This window comes from Mya arenaria, chromosome 5 (assembly GCF_026914265.1).
Source record: "Mya arenaria isolate MELC-2E11 chromosome 5, ASM2691426v1".
NCBI lineage: Eukaryota > Metazoa > Mollusca > Bivalvia > Myida > Myidae > Mya > Mya arenaria.
This window is the reverse complement of record NC_069126.1, coordinates 27,419,387-27,439,402: the sequence shown is the minus strand read 5'-3', so window position 1 is coordinate 27,439,402 and position 20,016 is coordinate 27,419,387. Positions and strand designations below refer to the sequence as shown.

At 33.8% G+C, this 20,016-nt stretch overlaps 2 protein-coding genes across 9 annotated transcripts in view; one reads left to right on the top strand and one right to left on the bottom strand.

Annotated features, from left to right (window-relative positions):
* The window catches only part of LOC128233594 (pleckstrin homology-like domain family B member 1), an 85,525-nt gene extending 78,230 nt beyond the window's left edge, over positions 1 to 7,295 (bottom strand). For 3 of the 5 annotated variants that reach the window (XM_052947336.1, XM_052947337.1, XM_052947339.1), the window contains exons 1-2: positions 7,223 to 7,295; positions 4,918 to 5,037 (exon numbers count right to left, since the gene is read on the bottom strand). In XM_052947336.1, coding sequence (XP_052803296.1) covers positions 4,918 to 5,037; positions 7,223 to 7,280 — 178 coding nt within the window. In that variant the 5' untranslated portion in view covers positions 7,281 to 7,295. Of the gene's footprint in view, positions 1 to 903; positions 1,058 to 3,309; positions 3,484 to 4,917; positions 5,038 to 7,222 lie in introns of those variants that run through there. The other 2 variants (XM_052947340.1, XM_052947338.1) reach the window with 2 other exon arrangements.
* A 3,115-nt stretch (positions 7,296 to 10,410) lies between these two features.
* On the top strand, positions 10,411 to 19,341 carry LOC128235410 (fas apoptotic inhibitory molecule 1-like). 4 transcript variants are annotated; one of them, XM_052950230.1, is made up of 5 exons: positions 10,411 to 10,437; positions 10,895 to 11,014; positions 12,810 to 13,041; positions 13,529 to 13,578; positions 14,338 to 19,341. In XM_052950230.1, exons 2-5 carry the CDS (start codon positions 10,901 to 10,903, stop codon positions 14,491 to 14,493), a joined length of 552 nt encoding a protein of 183 aa, XP_052806190.1. In that variant the 5' UTR covers positions 10,411 to 10,437; positions 10,895 to 10,900; the 3' UTR covers positions 14,494 to 19,341. The 4 variants fall into 4 exon arrangements, with proteins under 4 accessions (XP_052806190.1, XP_052806189.1, XP_052806188.1 ...); XM_052950229.1 differs by having other exon boundaries at positions 10,413 to 10,464; XM_052950228.1 differs by lacking the exon at positions 10,411 to 10,437 and adding an exon at positions 10,505 to 10,667.
* The last annotated feature ends 675 nt before the right edge of the window (positions 19,342 to 20,016 follow it).

Sequence of the window (20,016 nt, the reverse complement as noted above, 5' to 3'; positions counted from 1 at the left end):
AGAAGGGGTGGGGAGGGCGAATGGTCCATGGGGGGTAGTCAAACCGAAAAAAATGTTGTCTAAATCTACATCATGGGCAAGGAAATTCTCCAAAATCCCTAGGTTCGGAGGAGTTTTAGGCATCAAAAATCCTTTAAAAACAAACAATCCAGCCAAATATATTTCCCGGGTGGAGATTTCACAAAAATAAAAAAATCCTTCCTGGTAAAGGCATTATTGATACCCACTAACAATAAGCACAAAATTTAGAATTCAGAGCGTAAGTGGATATTTAAAAATGAAATATAATAAAATGTATACTTATGTATGCACTAATAAAATCACTAGCGTATCCGGGAGGGGGGGTGCACACCGCCCCCTTTCAAATCGTACATGTTTACATTTGACTTCATATATATAGCAGTGAAAAAAGGAATAAAATACGCCCAAAACTCTCAATTTCGGAATAGAAATCGATAAAATGTTCACTGAGGGGGAACCCCACCACCAACACTTTCAACCAACTCATGAAATTAAGGTTCTGATGGATGTGCGAAAGGCAAAAGGTAACGCCCCCTCTACCGTCAAATCCTGCATCCGCCCCTGATAATTATTATGCAATCGTACATGTTTCAGAGTAATGAAAATATAAGATGGATTGCATGTTTCATTTCTTTATTAACTAAATAAAGCGAACGTTTGCACTTGATGTAGCAGTAAAGGTAATGAAACAAGTACGTTACCCTTCTTAATATTATTTTTTTCTCAACACACGACTTCTACTTTATTTGTTAAAGAAACAACACCATAGCAAGTGTATGCTGCACGAACATTATGATGATCACAAACACACCGCTGTTATTCTACTCTTACTAACTTACAAATAGATATTGTTTAAGTAATGACCTCTGCGTATAAACTTACTAATCGGTAGACTGTATCTAGTCTTCAAATTGTTCCTTCTCCTTACTATGTTCTCCATTTTCGAGTTTCTTACACAAAAATGCTCCCAGAATTTTACCTAATGACATACATATTTCCAGTAGAATACACAGGTAAACTATTACAGACAGTTGCATCTACAGAAAAAAAGAGAATCGACCATTCATGAAAAGATATAAATATAATATTATCTTCTCCTGTCTACGGTACTTTCGTATACAGGGAGAGAGAGAGAGAGAGGGAGAGAGGTGGATTTACATACGGTTGCTGAAGCATAACATGTATAGCTTGAAAATACTCAGTAAGCTTTATATAATGTTCAAAATTTATAACATAAAACGTAACATTAACATATCCATATTAAACTCAATCACACCGACTAAACACAAGAAAAGGGAATAAAAGACATACAATTAAAGGGGCACGGTTCAGGGTTTCACTTCATAGATGCCCAATAGGTCAAATTAGTTGAACATAATAATGCAATAAAATTAAAATTTAGAACAAACAAAGTTTGCATCTATCATGTGTTACCCATAGTGTGCCCCGTTAAGGGACGAAAAATAACCCGAAACAAAAGCAACTGCTTACACTTTAAAGCCACAAACTGTGGATACGATTAACATCTGGTAATCAATTAGATAGCTGATCTGTCAAAAGTCCATAAATATATAAAATCTTTTATTGTTAAAGGCGTTAACAAAACCACAAATAACAAAAACACTGAGAAAATAAGAAAAGAGCATCTCCATGTTTCCCGTGCAGACAATACGCTGATTTTATCGAGAAAACACTTAAATGTGCGCAAAATGCAATGCATACCGTAATTGATGTTATGTTTTTATCTAAAAAAATAAGTAAAATTTATGCTCAATAAAATAGCTTCACGCCTATTTAATCACACTTTATTGATATGCATGATCATCCTTCTGAGATAAAAGTGTTTGTGTGAACGTGAATGCACCATTTCTGTTTCAAATCACGTCATAATATTTCTTGAACATAATCGTTCACTGCCTACCATATTGAACCTAAGCGTACAAGGGACAAAGTAGTATTCAGGGTCGGATCCAGGAAATAATATTCGCCCCTCCCTCAAGACAGAAATTGATATGGTTTAAAATGTTGGTAGGGAGTTTGGGTGTATTCCAAGAAAATTGTAACAATTTCTAGTCCGAAATGGTGCAATTTAAGCTTATTTTTACTCCGATATTGCCATAAAAAGTAAACTTGGATCGATTTTAGAGGGGTGGGGGGGGGGGCGCCGGGTATTATTAATGCCATTTGCAACACCTCCCAAGGTAAGCTTAAAGTTCTATTCAGATCATTTTGTAGATACATGATTCACCAGACGAGCATTGTGCATTGTCAACATAATTGTTTGTGCCCAGATGTTCAGTAGTACATGCATTGCTACCGGTACCTTGAAACAAGACCACACAACAACGCCAGTGCATGGTTACAATTTCAAAATAAAAAGTGACATTTATCCGGAAATATTTCAGACAGAGTTATTTGCCACGATACATGTACATATGTCTTTATGTAAAACCTTACCGATCTTTTTTCATCAATGTCGTTCACCCCGGAAAAGTTGCCATGACAGTACCGACAACACCAACTATCGATTAATTTTGTCAAAATAGCATGGGCACCGTCCCATTTAAAAGTTTTAGCTTTAAGTTAAAACAAAACTTAAATCTGTTGGAACATCACAGAAAGCAACATTTTTTAGGTTTATGCATTTCGTTTCCTCAACTGTGCTATCAACTGAAATATTGGTTAACGTTCAGTTTTTACAAATAAATATCAAAATAACAAAAAAAAAATGATTCTAAGATAATATCACTTAACGAATAAGCTATTTATAAAACAATCATATGATATTATAGGTTAATTAGGCACTCAAATATTTTAGGTACAACATATTATATAATATGTTATCAGATAATGTAAGGCAAAATATAATTTTAAGAACAGAACAGAACAGAATGTTTATTATCTTATGTATATACAGCATATCGATGAATCAATAGAAAGTTTAGGCATAACGTCAAGAAATGTACAAATAAATAAACACGATAATGAATGCTGCTTTTTTGTATGTACAAAGTTAACGAAAACATTCAAGTCAGTGCATGATAGTAAACATACATAAAATAAGCTGAGAACAATATGTTAACAAATACAATTGACAGGACTATGATTTGCGTTATTAAGTTATACTATTTATCAAATTAAGACGTTTAATAAAACATTTACACAAGAAGTTAGATAAACTGTTAAAAATTGTCTTATTTTAAGTTGACAGTAACTCCACAAATTTAAACATGCTTGGTCGAATCCTATATCTTTTAAGAGAACTATAGCTATACCATACAAACGTACCTGCTAACAGTTTGCAGTAATCCATTCTCGATATCAAACCCCATTGTACATAAAATTTCTATCTTCCTTTGTGATGAGAAATATTCTATAGGATGCTACTATCTTTTAACTTTTGAGCCATCGGTTGCCAAGAACGCTTTATTGTAGAAAAAAACACATGTCTACGGAAAATGAATCAGCCCTAGGCCTTCACAGAGTCATACCGTTGCATGGTATGCATTCTTATTTTATCTTTTCACGAAAAAGTTCACTTTCAGTAAGAAAATGTATACCTAGGAAATCTGAATGCTTTCACACAGCAGCCCCAATATTCAGTCAGGTTTTAAACCAATCATTGTTATGATTGAAAGTAGCAGGGCTTCTCTCGAGCACCAACATTCACTCATGGCAATTAAGTGTTTTCTCTATATAATCGGCGTATTGTCTGCACGGAAAACATGGAGCAGATCGTTCCTGATTTTGCTTAGTTTTTGTGTTGTTTGTGGGTTTGTTAACTGATGTGTAAAGTATGAGTTAACTCCCAGATAAAATCCTACTGCTGCATGTACACCTTTGATGGCTACATCTCAGGTACCGAAAATCTTGGGAACCTTGGAAATTTGCTACCGATATTCCGTAAGATTCCAATAATCTTCCGACTATCAATTCAGAAATGAAAATTAACACTTATCCCACAATTACATATAATTACATCTAAATCAAAGTGAATGAACAGAGTGAGGCACAGAAACGGGAAACATTCTTAGAAAGTCGTACCAGTGACACCCAACGAGGGCCACACAACGTTGTACTGCTTCAATATTTATTATTTATGAAAAAACAACCGAAACAAGCTCAGTAGCCAAAAGTTTAAACATAAACCCTGTTTAATGGCACAGGGTTAACACCAAAGACAAAAAGCACCCAAACCAAAAATAAAAAAAAAATAAGCCCAAAATCTGTATTCACTTACTTCTTGGGACCGAGTTTGTGACTCAGGCTCGGAAAATGGAATTATGAATTGTGTCAAAATATCAAAAATAAAGCATTTCTTTTACAAAAGATGTCTGCTTGATTGTAAAACAGATTATGGGTAACAGGTGCAGCATCTTTGATCCTATAGCATTTTACAACAAACTGAAAATTCAGCATCAGTCTGTGTCTAAAACTCATTAGTGAATATGAGCCCAGGTTACATACGCATAAAAATATATTTATTTCAACCGCACATTTATCTTAACAATGATCAATATACACATACTGGAAGAGGGATCCTTTAAAAGTACATAATATACACACCACCCGCCCCCTACCCTTCCCACACTCGCTGAAGTACGTGGTATGTATATTTGAAAAAAATATATATTAAAAGACACATTCTCGATTTTCCCGATGAACTAGAACAACCTAAAATGGAATACAGCTTGCCTGGTTTAATGGAGGCTTAGAGGGCAGTTATGTTTAATAAACTGTTAATTAACACTCTCAACCAAACGGGGACTTCAATAGTTGTATAATTTTGGTGTAGTTCGTGCCTCTGAAGTAACATTCTATTTTTTAACTTAATGCAGAATGGCTTAAAAGCGATCTACTGTACTGTTAAAATAATTATATATGCGTAAACCTTACTCTGCACTAGCTGTATATGTGTATATGCCATGTGACCTGCGGAGAGGACCTCGGGTCGACGTCGTGCGGTGACCGTGTGTGATCGAGGTAGCCGGAACCATGGTAGATTCATGCTGCAGTCTGTAAAAAGGTGACAAATATCGTGGAAATAAATACATTCAGAAATAAGACCATTCGGTAGAATAAAAGACACCCAAAATATGAAAACAGCATCCTCATGTTGATAAAGATTGTTCATTGACAAAACAATCTACAAGAGGAGTCGTGTACGGTAATGTTACACTAAAGATTAAAAAATGTCTTTGATAACTTAATAATTGCATTTACAATGTATGAAACACTACTGTTTTATGACGTAATGATGGCCCTGACCCCATGGTCCCTATAACGAGGCAAATAAAAGGAATTTTTGAGGGTTCAAAAATAAAGAAAACTTGTTACCGGTAATGGTACTACCCTAATATTTTGATGTATGATACTGATAGAATTTAGAACATTGTGTTACTATATTTAATAGTAAAGTCAGAATGTCTGCCTAAAATTGCCCTAATAATGACCTCTTTCAATTACACCAGCGCTAATCCGCGTATTACCTCAGCTCTTGTACTGATTTAAAGCTCCTGGACACAATTTAAAACCCGTTAACATCAAAGTTAGTACTTCATTTCTTTACCTTGGAAACCGAAGGCAGGAAACAAAACATAAACATGTGGAAAACACATTACATCTTTCATGGGTAATTGGAAGCACATGCCACGATGGTCTTGTGAGTTTTAGAATGATTTTGTTCAGAAAAAAGGTCTGGTCCTCATCGGAACTATAACAATGTTAATTGAACATGATGCCTATATGAAATTGCTCGAAGAATTTTCTCATTTTTCAGAATCAAAAGAGTTCAGCGACTTCCGGAACTTAGTATGACAGCAAAGCTTGAGAGAAAAAGATGGTAGTTCAAATTTTGCCATTACTTTAATCAAACAATACAAATATATATCAGTTTTCAAAAAACATTTGGTCAATGAGTTTCTAACCAAAACGTATTGCTGATAAAAAAAAACTCAGAGATATATGATAATATTAAAGATCGTTCCAAATGCTTCACTCTCAAGTTATGCATTGTGTGTGTGCGTTCATTAAGTTCTCCTTAAGTGCCTTCCACAGCACAAAGGCAAAAAATGAATATTTAAAAAAACATTTTTTAATTAGTTTTGAGGTTCAATACTTAGAAAACATAATACTTAAATCCGGTAGGAGTTGAGCAACTATTATGGAATAAGATTTTATCAGATGATCAATCAAATAGCATTAACATCTTTGCGGAAATATCTTCTTACAAAATTACTTTTTTGTCAAAATAGTCAGAACTGCCGATCAATGTCTTGCAGCGTTGTGGTGTTTGCAGCTATTTTGAGAAAGACATTTGCATTTTGTTATCGGGAAAGGAATTAAATCCACCTTTTTGCACTATTTTTCTTCCTGCAAGACATTGTTGAATGGGTAGTCTGAAGCATTTTGACGTAAAAATATATTGATATTGTCTACAGACTTTTCTGAAAAATGCAAATGCTTTTTGAACCAAAATCCGATAAAATTTTCTTTCGTAAAACTTGCTCATCACCTTATTACTCCAAAATATGTTGCAAAGGATGTTTGTTCTACTCATGAGAAAGACTGTTCCTCAAAACGTAGTTAAACATGAACTTTTCAAACATTTTAATGTTTGGCCTCTCCGTCCGCCTTGCATTGTGGAACGCTTTATATGTACATTTATTAAAATAGTTATGTTTATGCATATGTTTATGGTTATGTTTATGCCTTATTATTGTAAAATATGTTAAAACCATTAACACAATGGAAACTATAGGGCCACACACCTTCTGCCAGTCGCATATCATTTACCGTTGACTCCAGAAAAAAATGATTACTTTGAAATAAAAAATTATTGCAAAAAATGTAATCAAAACATCTTTTAAACATATACGTACATTTTCCAATTTTTACTGCGGACCCATATCAGAGAGATAGCCTTAATGCAAAAGTAATTGTGATTGTCAGTTACTCTGTATAAAACTATATTGTTATACAATGTTATGAAAATAGAACATTTTATAAATGATTATTAACTGTAAAATGCACCTGGAAAAGCGCATTTAGGTGATTAAATATATATCTACATTAGACGTTGGGTTTTGTCTGTAAATGCACGAACAGCGGGAAACATCAAATGAACATTACAAATAGAAATAAAAACGCCCCGTTACTGGCCAAAATGTTTGCCTAATTAACTCTGTAAATAAGCATTCACCTGATAAACGTCCGGTATGGCTGAATTCCGCTTGAGCAACTACCCTAAAGTTGGACATGGTTTCGCAAACAGTTGCAGGAATCCTTCATACTTAGCCCAGCAGCTGTTTTGAAGAAATGTACATCCTCTTACTCAATTGATGATGCTTCATTTGAAATATAAAAGGCAGCAATACAATCTTGTCTCTCAAGTGAGTCTGTTTGGCACTTCACCAAATATTGTCTGAATTATTACAGATTTTCATTTGCGGATTTGAAATAACACTTCAAACTTTCATTTAAAACGCAATGTAAAATTTAGTTAATTGGGTTTTAAAATGTGTCTTTCTCATCATTTTTTCCCATTAACTTTCAGCTTCAACTAGTCCAGGTAAAAAATTTCTTTGGAATCGGTAGACACTTCCAGATATATTAATTTTATATTCATAGTTTATAGTTTTTCATGATTATGTCACGATTACGAACACACTCATATAAAAGTTGCCGAACGCGTTAAAATTTCGATCAGCTAGTGTGAACGTTGAGTTGGAGAAATCCGTTCAGCACCAACACAGACATATTTAAACACTCGTCAATTAATTGCATGATGTCCAAAACAAGAATATATATAAATAAAAAATGCTATAAAGCGCAAAAATATCACGTAATATAAACATCAATAGAAGTAATAAAGTCTCTCTTCTCAAGTGGTTGGCTCTTTTAATCCTTCAAGAGTCAAGAGGGTTAGCATACTTGGTCTATCACTTCCATGACGCCAATAAAATTTCCGTTTCTCCTTTCCAAATCGTTGCATATACATTAAGTATAAACATATTTCTAAAAGAACGCGATTACAAAACGCATTTTGTCCAACTTCGTTATAAAACTGAACAGTTTACAATTTATTTCAAATTATCACGCTGTAAAATTGATTACATTTGCAGGTTCTTTACAAATTTTCAGACCAACTTTGATTTTTTTTTTAAATTATTTACAAATTGACACATCATATCACCATTGGTATTTCTGCAGTTCATTCACAAAATGCCAAGTCGCTATTGGCCATTTCTGCAGTTTCTTCACAAAATGTCAAGCCACCATTAGCTATTTCTGCAGTTTATTCACAAAATTTCGTGCCATTGTTGGCCATTTCTGAAAGTTATTAACAAAATGCCTCGACAACATTGGTCATTTCAGCAATTATTTTACAAAGAGTCACATCGACATTGACCATCTTTACAATTATTCATATTGTAACACCTATTTTCGTCATAACTGTCATTCATTTCTTTTCAACAACAAGTCACACCAACATTTTTCATTTCTGTATTGTTTTTTTTCTTTCACAAAATGCCACACCAACATTTCTACAATTTATTTACAAAATGTCACAATATTAGTTGTCTTTTTTACAATGTCTGATTGCCATGTGTCGAATCAAAACATATATCCTCACAATGTACATAAAACGATGATTAAAAGAAGGAAGCATCAACTATATAAGATCAGTCAAGGTATAAGTATCCCATTATTTTCAACTTAACAACAAGTACAGATAATCTTCGTGCGAGTAAATGGTGTCTTATACGAGTAAACAGTTCTTGTGAGATCAAGAAGAGGTGTAATATGCATGAAAATCTATTAGTAGAAGTTAATTCTGCCCATGTGCTCGAACCAGATGCTTGCAACCAGTCCTGTACTATCTTCTGAGCACCCGCATCTGCTCGGAAAAATGGATTATATTTTTTTGTCTGAAATGAAAGAAAAGAGAAGGATAATAAGCTAATTGTTAACTCAGGCCTTGACTGTATCGTTGTTTCCCTAAGCTAACTGCCTCGCCTGGTGTTCTTGGAGGTATTAGAAATAATTAGCTTGATGATAATGAATTTCTTTGGACCCACTCTATGTGTATCATACTTTTCATATCCGCACACAGAAGTTCATGGTGCCTCGACCTGTTTTCTTTGGGAAACTATAGTTTGAGGGCTTAAAATCCAACTCTACATTTTATATTATTTAAACAAGTTTAATTATAGCGTACATTTATTTTAGCAAACCGATGATTCCCTATCAACCATATTGATGCCGTTGCATCCTCCGCCCTGGCTTGACCCCTGAAACAAAAAAAAATACCGAGGAAATCTATTTCCCGGATATCATTAGCAGTTGTGCAAAAATATCTTAAAACGTTCATTTTTGACGTAATTTCATGCTGTCTTTCACTATTCCAGGTGTTTTTGTGCTCCTAGCACGCATTATATTCTGTAAAGATAACACAAATCAGGTGTTAATTTTTTGAAAGATTTGCACCATTTGTTGTTCGGTAATGTATAAACAGATGAGTAAGTACTTCCTTTAGAAAGCATTATTTTATTCACATGTTAAAGTATTTTTAGATACAAGTGAAGTTTAACATAAACATAAATGAAGTTATTGATTAAATTAATTAAGTTGTTGATATTTGCTCTTAGGACGAAATACAATTTATTAGTAAATATTTTGTTTTGTTTTTTTAAATGATCTGTGTATTCATCGCACCAGTCAATCACGTGCTCTAAGATTTCTTATCACTTACATACATGTATTTGTGGTAAGTAATAACTTATATGCTTTGTCACACAAAGGTTTAAGTAGGGATCGCATTCGGGTTTTAGAAATGGCCCTGTAAAACTGCCAAAAAGTGAAACCGCGGAAAACATTACTTATTTGAGTAGTATGACATGTGTAACCACGATGCTTGTCGCTGGAATTAATTTTACTCATAATTTTAAGAGATATAACAAAATAGGTATGATTCTGTTCTTGTTGTTGTCGGTGGTGGTGGGGGGTGGTGGTAGTGGTGTTGTTTTTTTTTCAAAACCTGAAAAGTATTCACTCATACCACGTTTAAGATATATATTTTTCTTTGTTCGAAAGTTACAAAACATATCATGTTTAGTTTTTTGATGAGCCGCCGCTTGCGTTCTGTATTACTTATATTTATTTTCAATATAAAAAATACAACGTCTGATGATTCTGCATCATAAATAGTTAATTCTTTTCGGTGAATAAATAATACAAAGAAAAGGGATATAAAAATCCTCGCGCACTCCTCGCTTGTTAAAATAATAACGTGCCTGAAAAGTAAACTCCGCAAAATTCCATGGACCGTGACAATGGCATTGTGCATGCAACACCGTTTTTGTTAAAGCCGATAATACAGTTTTCAATTTCCTGTACGGTGACCTACTTCAACAGGTGCGCGTTGCTGTGTAGAAGAAGAGAGTAAATAATAATAATAATTAAATACCTATCGATTAATAATTACAACCTTTTTTTTAAGCTTCATTCCTGAATTAGTAATTTTCGTAGCAATTTCGATTCGCTTGATGATTGTTTGAACTATATTCTCGTATGTTTAAGATGGAAATTGGTACGATGGATAATGAGTACGAACGGATGTAAACAAATCATTTGACGTTACACATGTAATTATTTTATAGGAACATGTTTATTTTTGTTCTCAATTAAACAAGTTTTTTTAGAGCGTTCTTACTTTATGATTTCCATTCATGAATAAGGAAAAATTACATTAAAGATCATGGAAAGTTTGGAATATTCAACTTGTCAATTGACATGTTTTGTTTTGTATTAGCCATTTTATGTTTTTGGTGTGTAGTTTGATCATTATTCACACTGCTTGATATATTTTCAGTCCAGGATGTCTTCTGATCATGTTGCCACATGGACTTTGTCCTTGCCGGATGGCAAACACAAGGTTGAATTTGAACATGGGACCACATCCGGCAAACGTGTTATTATCGTTGATGGAAAGGTAGCCTTTGTTTGTGGTGCTTACAGATTAATTAGATATTTTTAACACTTCTAGTTTAAGTCACCAGACTCTTACTATGAAAAAGGCACCACACTTTCAAATTTACAGTATGTTGGGTAGAAAATAAAATGTGTTTTATTATGTAGTTTATTTAAATTTAAAACACTTTATACTGAAGAATACCTAGTTTACTTTATTGCCATTCCCCAATGATGACAATCATTTTACATACAGTCTAATTAAAAAGAAGCCTACCTTCTGTACCTGTTTTTGGACAAGATATAACCCTAACCACACAAGTTATTATTTTTTTTGCCTTATCTTTAAAAAATATTCAACGGATATGCTCCTTGATGTTTAAAAAGATAAGATACTCTCAGGTTATTGAACTACCCAAATTGTACAATGTTCTGAATATTTTACATTTTGAAGTGTCCCCGTATCTGGTGTTTTGATAGTGTAAGGAGGCTTCTAAATATCAGACAAGAGATGAAAAGAAATGTTAGTTAAATGATGAAAAGAAATTGACTTGAATAAAACTTTAATCACTTACTGACATAATAACCGACATCTTTTGTTATCATAGACTGTAAACTAGCAAAGAAACATCCAGTGCATGTGTATAAGGTAGAATACAAGGTCACCTGTTTTTAACGGCCACATTGTACATATATTATAGATCAATGTATTTTCATTTCATAAGCATGAAGTTAAAACTAAATTAAAAATAAACACATCTTTGGAATGAACAATCAGAAAGTACTTAACCATGGAAGGAACATCCATACCTACCAACCAATATCTTTGTTCCAGACATGACTAGAAACAAACCTTTTTTTAAGGGCTTATCTGTGATATATATTTAGCCTGTAACTGTAATCATACAAATGGCTCCCCGACGCGGACCAGTAAGCCAGGCTGCTGTCAATCCGAGACATGGTGTAGTGGGAAAGTTGTAAGGCTCTGTCCGCCAGAAGAGCAGCCAGACGTCGTCCAACGCCGCGCGGCACTCCACCACTATTGGAGCGGCATAGTATAGTGGTAAGTATCCCCGCCTGTCACGCGGAAGACCGGGGTTCGATTCCCCGCCGGGGAGCCATTTGTAGAAGGTGGTGGTAAACTCAACACTTCTCAGGGTTCTACTGTTTATTACCAGTATGTATAAATAACCAGTATGTAGAAAGAAACCAGTATGTAGAAATAACCTATAAATATAATATATACGAACATATAATATAATACAATATGCAAATGTTTAAAATACATTATACAAGGTACAATACAATGGCCACGTGTTTGAACAAAATAGAAGCAAATACAAAACGGGTTTAATTATTATTTAGATATTAATTAATACAAACGAACGACTAATAGTAATCTATGTAATTATATATAATAACTCACCAGGCTGTGAAACGATACAATCGTTTAAATAAGATTCAGACAGTTATGTTGAAACCGAATGTATAAAAACTATATACGGACAACTTTGCAGTTGTGCGTTTAGGTTGGGAATGATTAGAAAAACCTAGAAAATTAGTAAGGGCGGTGGGATAAAAATAGGAGAGCCAATGAAACTGTTAGTTAAATATAAATATACCCGTTTGACCACTTTCATACATCACCTCATACACTCATTTACATAAACATGAGAATCACATGGACAAACAAGTGACAATAACAAACAGGACAGTTGGGGTGGAGTTATAGTTGAAATTGGCCTATTCTACACAATTAATATATTAATGAATAAAAGGTAATATCGATTTAACTTGTTTTTCGTATGTATCTTCAGGAAATACACCGAGAAGACTGGATGTTTAAACTTGTCGGGAAAGAACATTTTAAGGTTGGCAGTGCCAAATGTACCGTATCCATAGATGCATGCTCTGGATTTGCATATGAGTACACGCTGGAAGTGAATGGAAAGCCGCTCGAAAAGTTCCGGGATAATCAGAATAAGATCCAGAAATGCTGGTGTTTCACTATGGGGTCACAGAATAGTACTCCTTTCCGAGTAGTTTTAGGTAAGGGTTGACCGTTGTGTTGATTAATTAAAAACAGAAAAGTTCTTGAAACAGCTTTTATTTCTATGTCAATCTGAATATAAACATATAGATTAATATGTAAGAGGGGAAATAGTGAGTTAGTTCAAGAATATTAAGAAATAAGCAATATCACATGAGAAGCAGACAGCAGAAAACTACACCTTCATGGTAGTGCAGTGATATGGCAATAGACAGCAATCCAGTGATCCCTCGGTTTTTATTTTCCCAGAGGCACAGCTTATTTTTCACTGCAAAATAACTATATATATGTGTATCAATAACTGGGAATAATTTAATATCTACAGTGGATGAAAAATTTAATTTATTGCTTTATCAAGTAAATGTTTTGCAAATTAGTTATGTACACATTCTTCATACGCCAAGCAATGCAATGATTTAAGTGCAAGTAAAAAATCATAAATATGTTATGGATACATATTCATACCACATATTGTTTGCTTTTCAGAGAAGGACACACTCAATGTCTGGGTTAATGGAAAAGTTGTTGAGACGACCGTAAGTATTGTACACGAATTATGCCAATACATGCTTAAGTGGTTTGAATAGTTTTTCTTGTACAGGTTTTCAAAGAAAATATAAAAAAAAACACATCATAATCCACAGCAAGCATATAATATGCAGTTGAAATATAAAAAACTTTTGGGTTTAAATGAACCCATTCAGGTTAAAAAAACTTAAATAGTTTAATGAATAGATTAAAGTTTTTGAATGAGCTGGGGTTTGTTATTGTCATAGCTTTGGTCATTGGTTAAACATATTCTTTGTTTCCCCCTTTGATTAGAAATTGGAAAAAGGCTAGTTCATATGCAACCATAAATTTCCTGGCTATTTCCTTATTGCCTGATTTGTGTCTCGCTTGACCAATCAAACATTAGGATTTCACCTATTTTATTATTCATGTGTACTAGGTTACTGCAGTCAATATTTTCCCCGGTGTATTTCATGGAATTATATGTAATCAATAGACTGGGTACCAAGAAAGAGCCTAAGTGTTATACATGTAAGTGGTGGAGTGCATTTTCTTAACTTTCACTATTACTCAAAAACTGATTGAGGTTGAGCATGAAACTGGATACAAAAGTTCAAAGTGACAAATTGTACATAAACATGTATGTAAAAGTCCAATAACTCTTACTAGAATATTTGTTGGGTTATGCAACTTGTTTTACTGAATAGAAAAAGATGAGTGTCAATGTTCACTTCGAAGCACTCTTTGTTTTGGTTATTTTAATTGTCAGCTATTTTAAATTACAGGGCGAATTCACAGATGAAGGTACAGAGACACACTTTGCCCTCGGACAGACATTACACTCGGCGTTTATTCAGGCAGTCAGCAGCGGAAAACGGCGGGATGGCATCATCCATAAACTATTTGTTGACGATCAGGAAATTCCACCTGCCCATGAATGAATTTGAATAATAAATGCAACTACTGTGATTTTTCAATGATTTCAATGTAATTTAATCAACTTTCTACCATCAGTAGTCAAAGTAAGCACAACCCCTCAAGTCCTTGTTCCACAATTCATTCATGTCTTGGGTCTGAGTTTCAGACTCAGGCTCAGAAAACTGAGGTCTAAATTGTTTTAAAATATCTATTATCTAACTTTGATTTAAGACATGTGCCTGATTGTTGAGAAGATTATATAAAACAGCTATAGCACTTTTGACAATATTAACTCCTGTAATAGAATTTTTATACGCCCATCTTACGATGGCCGTATTATGGGAACACCCATGGCGGGCGGGCGGGCGGCTCCACAATGTTGTCCGCTCTCTAACTTGAACATTTCTCATCCAATTTCCACCAAACTTCATGAAAGTGTTTGTTGGTGAAATATCTAGATCAAGTTCGATAACCAGCCAAATCGCTTTAGGCACTCCAGAGTTATGGCCCCCTGAATTTGTCAAAATTGGCCATTTTAGCTTTGTCTGCTCTCTAACTTGATCATTTTTCATCCAATTTCCACCAAACGTCATGAAAGTGTTTGTTGGTGAAATATCTCGGTCAAGTTCAATAACCAGCCAAATCGCTTTAGGCACTCCAGAGTTATGGCCCCCTGAAATTGTCAAAATTGTCCATTTTAGCTTTGTCCGCTCTCTAACTTACATTTCTCATCCAATTTCCACCAAACTTCATGAAAGTGTTTGTTGGTGAAATATCTAGGTCAAGTTTGATAACCAGCCTAATCGCTTTAGGCACTCCAGAGTTATGGCCCCCTGAATTTATCAAAATTGGCCATTTTAGCTTTGTCTACTCTCAAACTTGAACAGTTTTTATCTGAATTTCACTACTATAAATGTTTGTTGGTATATATTCTTGGCAAAGTTCTATAACCAGCCAGGCTCTTCAGGATTATGGCCCTTGAATTGGTCAAAATTTGCCATTTTTGCTTTGTCCACTGTCTAATTTGAACAGTTATCATCTGATCTTCACCAAACTTGCTGAAAATATTTGTTGGTAAAATAAATCGGTCAAGTACGATAATCAGCCAAATGCCCCGAAGCACTTCAGGATTACTGCCCTTGCCATTTAAGCTTTGTCTACTCTCTAACTTGAACAATTCTCATCTGACCTTCACCAAACTTGCTGAAAATGTTTGTAGCTATAAAATCTTTACCAAGAATGTTTGCCGGTATAAATGCTTTGCCAAGTACACACTGATTGTCTCTTGGGTACGATTAAGGATGAATTTTTTACAACTCAATTAAAATTTTGCTTTTCTGAGCTTGAGTCTTAAACTCAGACCCAGGACATTAGAGAATACAGGCCCAGCACTGATAAAATGTCTTTTTTTGTCGCTGAAATTCTGGATTTTCTATAGCAGGGCTTGTGAATTTTTTATACTAAAGACTAGTGTAATGATTCTAGCTTGTTCATCCAAACTTCTAATTTCGATGACTGCATGTTTATGATATTGTAGATTTAAGTGTTTATTTTAACCTTAATTAATTGTAGAAAAAACACTGATGATTTCATAATTACTTTTAAATGCATAAAAGAGGTTATATTTTTCTTATGATCTAGTTATCTATGTAATGATTTAATTATTTATCTTATGATCTAGTTATTTTTTCTATGATATAATCTTGTTAATTTTCTCATAATAATTATGATCTTTGTTGTTTTTTCTTTCTAGTTGTAAAATTGCATTTGAGTCTCTTCATTATTAATTAACCCTTGTTTGTTATTATTTAGTTGTTTATATTTACACTGTTTTGTTTATACCATAAATGATTCTTGAAATAGTTATATGTATTTGTTTTATATTATCATTGTAAAATTGTTTTTAAAGATAGGAACTAAACTCATTTAGGCCACACCAATTTGATGTTTTGTTCTTCAGATTGACTACCTATTATTTAGAAATGCACAAATATATACATGTATGCTAGATAGGAGCAGTTGCCTTAAATATATGGTGTTTTTGGTGTATATGAAAAAGGAGCACTCATCTACAATAAATGTTGTTATTATACATAAAAATTTATATATTTTAGTCTACTGTTCCTGCTTTTTATAGGGCAAAATGCGAAAAGCAAGAATTGGTTAGGCCGAAAGTAAACCAGAAGCTACATAGTTAAGTTAGTTTACGGATATATTAAGATAATACTGTTGATAAATGGTCCTTTTAGCAAACTATAATTTCATTATCACAAAATCAAATTACCATTAGGAAATATCAGGGTATTTTCATCATCTGTGCATTTTAATGCAGATAATGTTAGTTTTATTTTTGTTTTGTTTTCATTTCTCTTTTCTGCGCACGAAGCCCTTTCAAATGATATGAGAATAAAGGTTCGCCATGCATCCAAAAGTCACATAGTTGTGAAATGGGTACCTTGTGATCACTGCTAGGAATACATATACACATACAATCAGATTTGACAACACTGTGTAGTGTTTATCTAGGGTATTCATGTATTTAAGCTTAACCAAAAAAATGTTTCCTGTTTCCCTACCTACTGTACCCTAATGTCTTATCATTAAGGTTGTTTGTTTTTGGTAATTTTTTGTACAGGCAAGATGCTTTAATGGATTGACTTGATAGAACATCCAGTTGACATTGACACAGATAAAACGGATTTAAGTGTTAACTACAGCATAACCTATAATAAGGAAATCCATTAGGCCACTCTTGAAAAGTTTTTTGTTTGTGGTTTTCCTTCCTATGATTGTGGGATTTGGTAGGTAAATTGCCTACCTATGTTTTGGCCTTAGATGACTTAAAAAAATCATTATTGCTGTATTACTATATGAAGTCATTCTACAATCAATTTGTTGAACTTTTCTATGTCTTAGAAACCTTTATAAGACAGTTTGAGCTTTCATTTGACCCATATTTATAACAGGGTTTATATTCATGTTTTGTTGATTATGTTTTGTTGTGCCAATTTGTTTACATAAATGTGACTTTTTCAATTATTCTCATAGTCAGAATTTTTTTAAATTCATTTGGTTAGCAAAATTAAATTAGTCTTTCACTTGTTGAAAATTTATACTAGAAAATGGTAACTTACTGTACAAGATTATCCTACCAGATCATTCCTAAAAAATGTTATTTTATTTAAATGAAAGAATTTGCTGTATCTAGGTTATTAAATTACCAGTAATCAAAGGTTGCATTTTTAGTCAAGGAATGTGAAATAAAACTTGTCTGATTTTTGAAGATTTTTTTTTTCATCGCCATATGGGATGGCGCGTTGTCCGTCATCCATGTGTCTGTAAACAATTGCTTGTGAACATGATACAGTCTTCAGTTTTTATTGTATCTCAATTAAACTTATACAGTAGTTAGATATCCATAGGAGATCTATTCCAATCACTTTGTTATAACCAGACAGATCTGCTCAGGCATGACTGGATTATGGTCTCATTAATGATGTAGCCCTATCAAAAGTTACTCTAAGGGAGACAACTTGTACAAAGAGTTGTGTATTATTTTAGTGTTACTCTCCCTATGCCCTTTGTTATGAAATGGTTCACTGAATGCTTCCCTTTGAATGTGGGTTCAGTATATTGCCTATTACTAGTATGTTCACACGTTGGATAAAAAAAGGCATGACAGAAGAGAAAAGGCTCTCATGGGCCTCTTGTTTTATGGCAGTAAAATGATAGTTTATGTTGTAAAAGTGCAAAAACCTTGGCCATTACTGTACTCAAAAACTGTTACAGATATTTAAAAGGAACTTGTATGCTGCCAGAGACCAAGGCCTGTATTTCTGGCTTTAAACAGTATTGATTTATCCCCCATGTTTGAAATAAACAACAAATAAAGCATATAAAGGGTTTGAATCTTGGTGCTTTTGTTTATGTATGAACGGTTACTATTATTTAATTATGTAAAAGAATAGTTCACCAACCCTGACTAATAAAGCTACCAAGGGTCTTTACTTTAAAATGATCTGAAATGAAGTTAAGGCTTTTGCAATTCTTTCATTGTTATTGTGGAATGTTTTTAACCCCCTTAAAATGAAACACAGTATAACATACCATATTAAATAGTGTTTCCTTTGCAATAACATTTAACTGTTTAATTTGCTACTTATTTAATATACATATATACTTGTATGCTTGATGTATTATCCTGTAATTTGTTCCTAATACTTGACTTTTTCATTGTTTTAGTGAAAGGCTTAAAATATGAACAGTGTATTGTAGGTTGGTTCAATTTCGTGAGGGTTTGAGTTTGGCAAATTCATAATTTGATCATTTTAATCACAAATCCAAAATATTGGTTCAAAACAAATACTTTAGCAATTATATCACTGTCAGCATGGAGTGAATACTCAACCTGGACTTATGATCATAACCCGAAAATGAAGAAAAAGGTCGGGCGATCAATATATTCTAAGGTGTAAAATATTTTTTTCTGGCTTTCTGCCCTCCATTATTATTTTTTCTTTAACCCTTAACCTTTGTATTGCCTTGAGAAATATTGTTTTTCAATTGATACTGAATAGATTTATTTTTTTCAGCTAAAAATAAGGTGTCTTTGGCTTTTAACAATACCAGTGATGCTATTTAAATACTGATTGCAGAGATGTTCTTAAGCATATACTTGAAACAATTTACCTATTAAAAAAAGTTCCCAACCTACTTACCCTATCTTTTTGTGCATGAAACTGGAAATATTATTTTTTTATTCCTAGTGGTACATTCACTATTTTTGACATTTCTGTGATCTGTGTTGTTGCTGGGACAACAATATCATGTAATCATGTAATCAGATATTATAAAATAAAACTAAACATGTACATTATTTTGACTTATTTTTTTGTTTTGTCATTAAATGAGATTTTTTTGGCTCAACTGTGGTGGTGTTGGTGGTGTAGGTGTTGGTGGTTATGATGATGATGATGATGATGATGATGATGATGATGACGATGACGATGATGAAAGTGGTGGTGGTGATGATTAAGATGTTGATGAACTTATTTATGATTATCATGATCATGCTTCAGGTACATGCATTTAAATAATGATGATTTTGATGATGACAGCGTAAATTTAGATGATACGGAGTGTCATCGTGAAGATGAAGATGATTATGATGATGATGACGATTATGCACCAGTCAATTGTAACCACGGCCTCCAAGGTCTGGGGAATAGTGGGGATTTTGACTTTCGGTCCAGCCGAACACGGGTAAAATCCCCGTCCTGCAGGCCCGAACTGCTTGTAAAATCCCCCCGCACCCCAGGGACCCTAGGTAAGGCCCATCCCCTCCTATTTTTGATGTAAAGTCAAAACCACTGCATTCACCTGGCACTGCGGGGCCATCTGGAAGGTAAAAACACGGCCCATTTCCCCGGCTTTCCCTGGTATACCCCATACCTGGGAGGCCGTGGTTACATTTGACTGGTGCATTAGGATGTTGATGTTAATGAACATGACTTACCATTGGCTTCAAACATCTGCTGCTGCAATTA

Bases quoted from the DNA above. Each gene is read 5' to 3' on its own strand.
- LOC128235410 (XM_052950230.1), top strand. From the start codon at position 10,901: ATGTCTTCTGATCATGTTGCCACATGGACTTTGTCCTTGCCGGATGGC. The intron at 11,015-12,809 runs GTAGCCTTTGTT...ATGTATCTTCAG, and splicing joins TTATTATCGTTGATGGAAAG to GAAATACACCGAGAAGACTG. The intron at 13,042-13,528 runs GTAAGGGTTGAC...TTTGCTTTTCAG, and splicing joins TCCTTTCCGAGTAGTTTTAG to AGAAGGACACACTCAATGTC.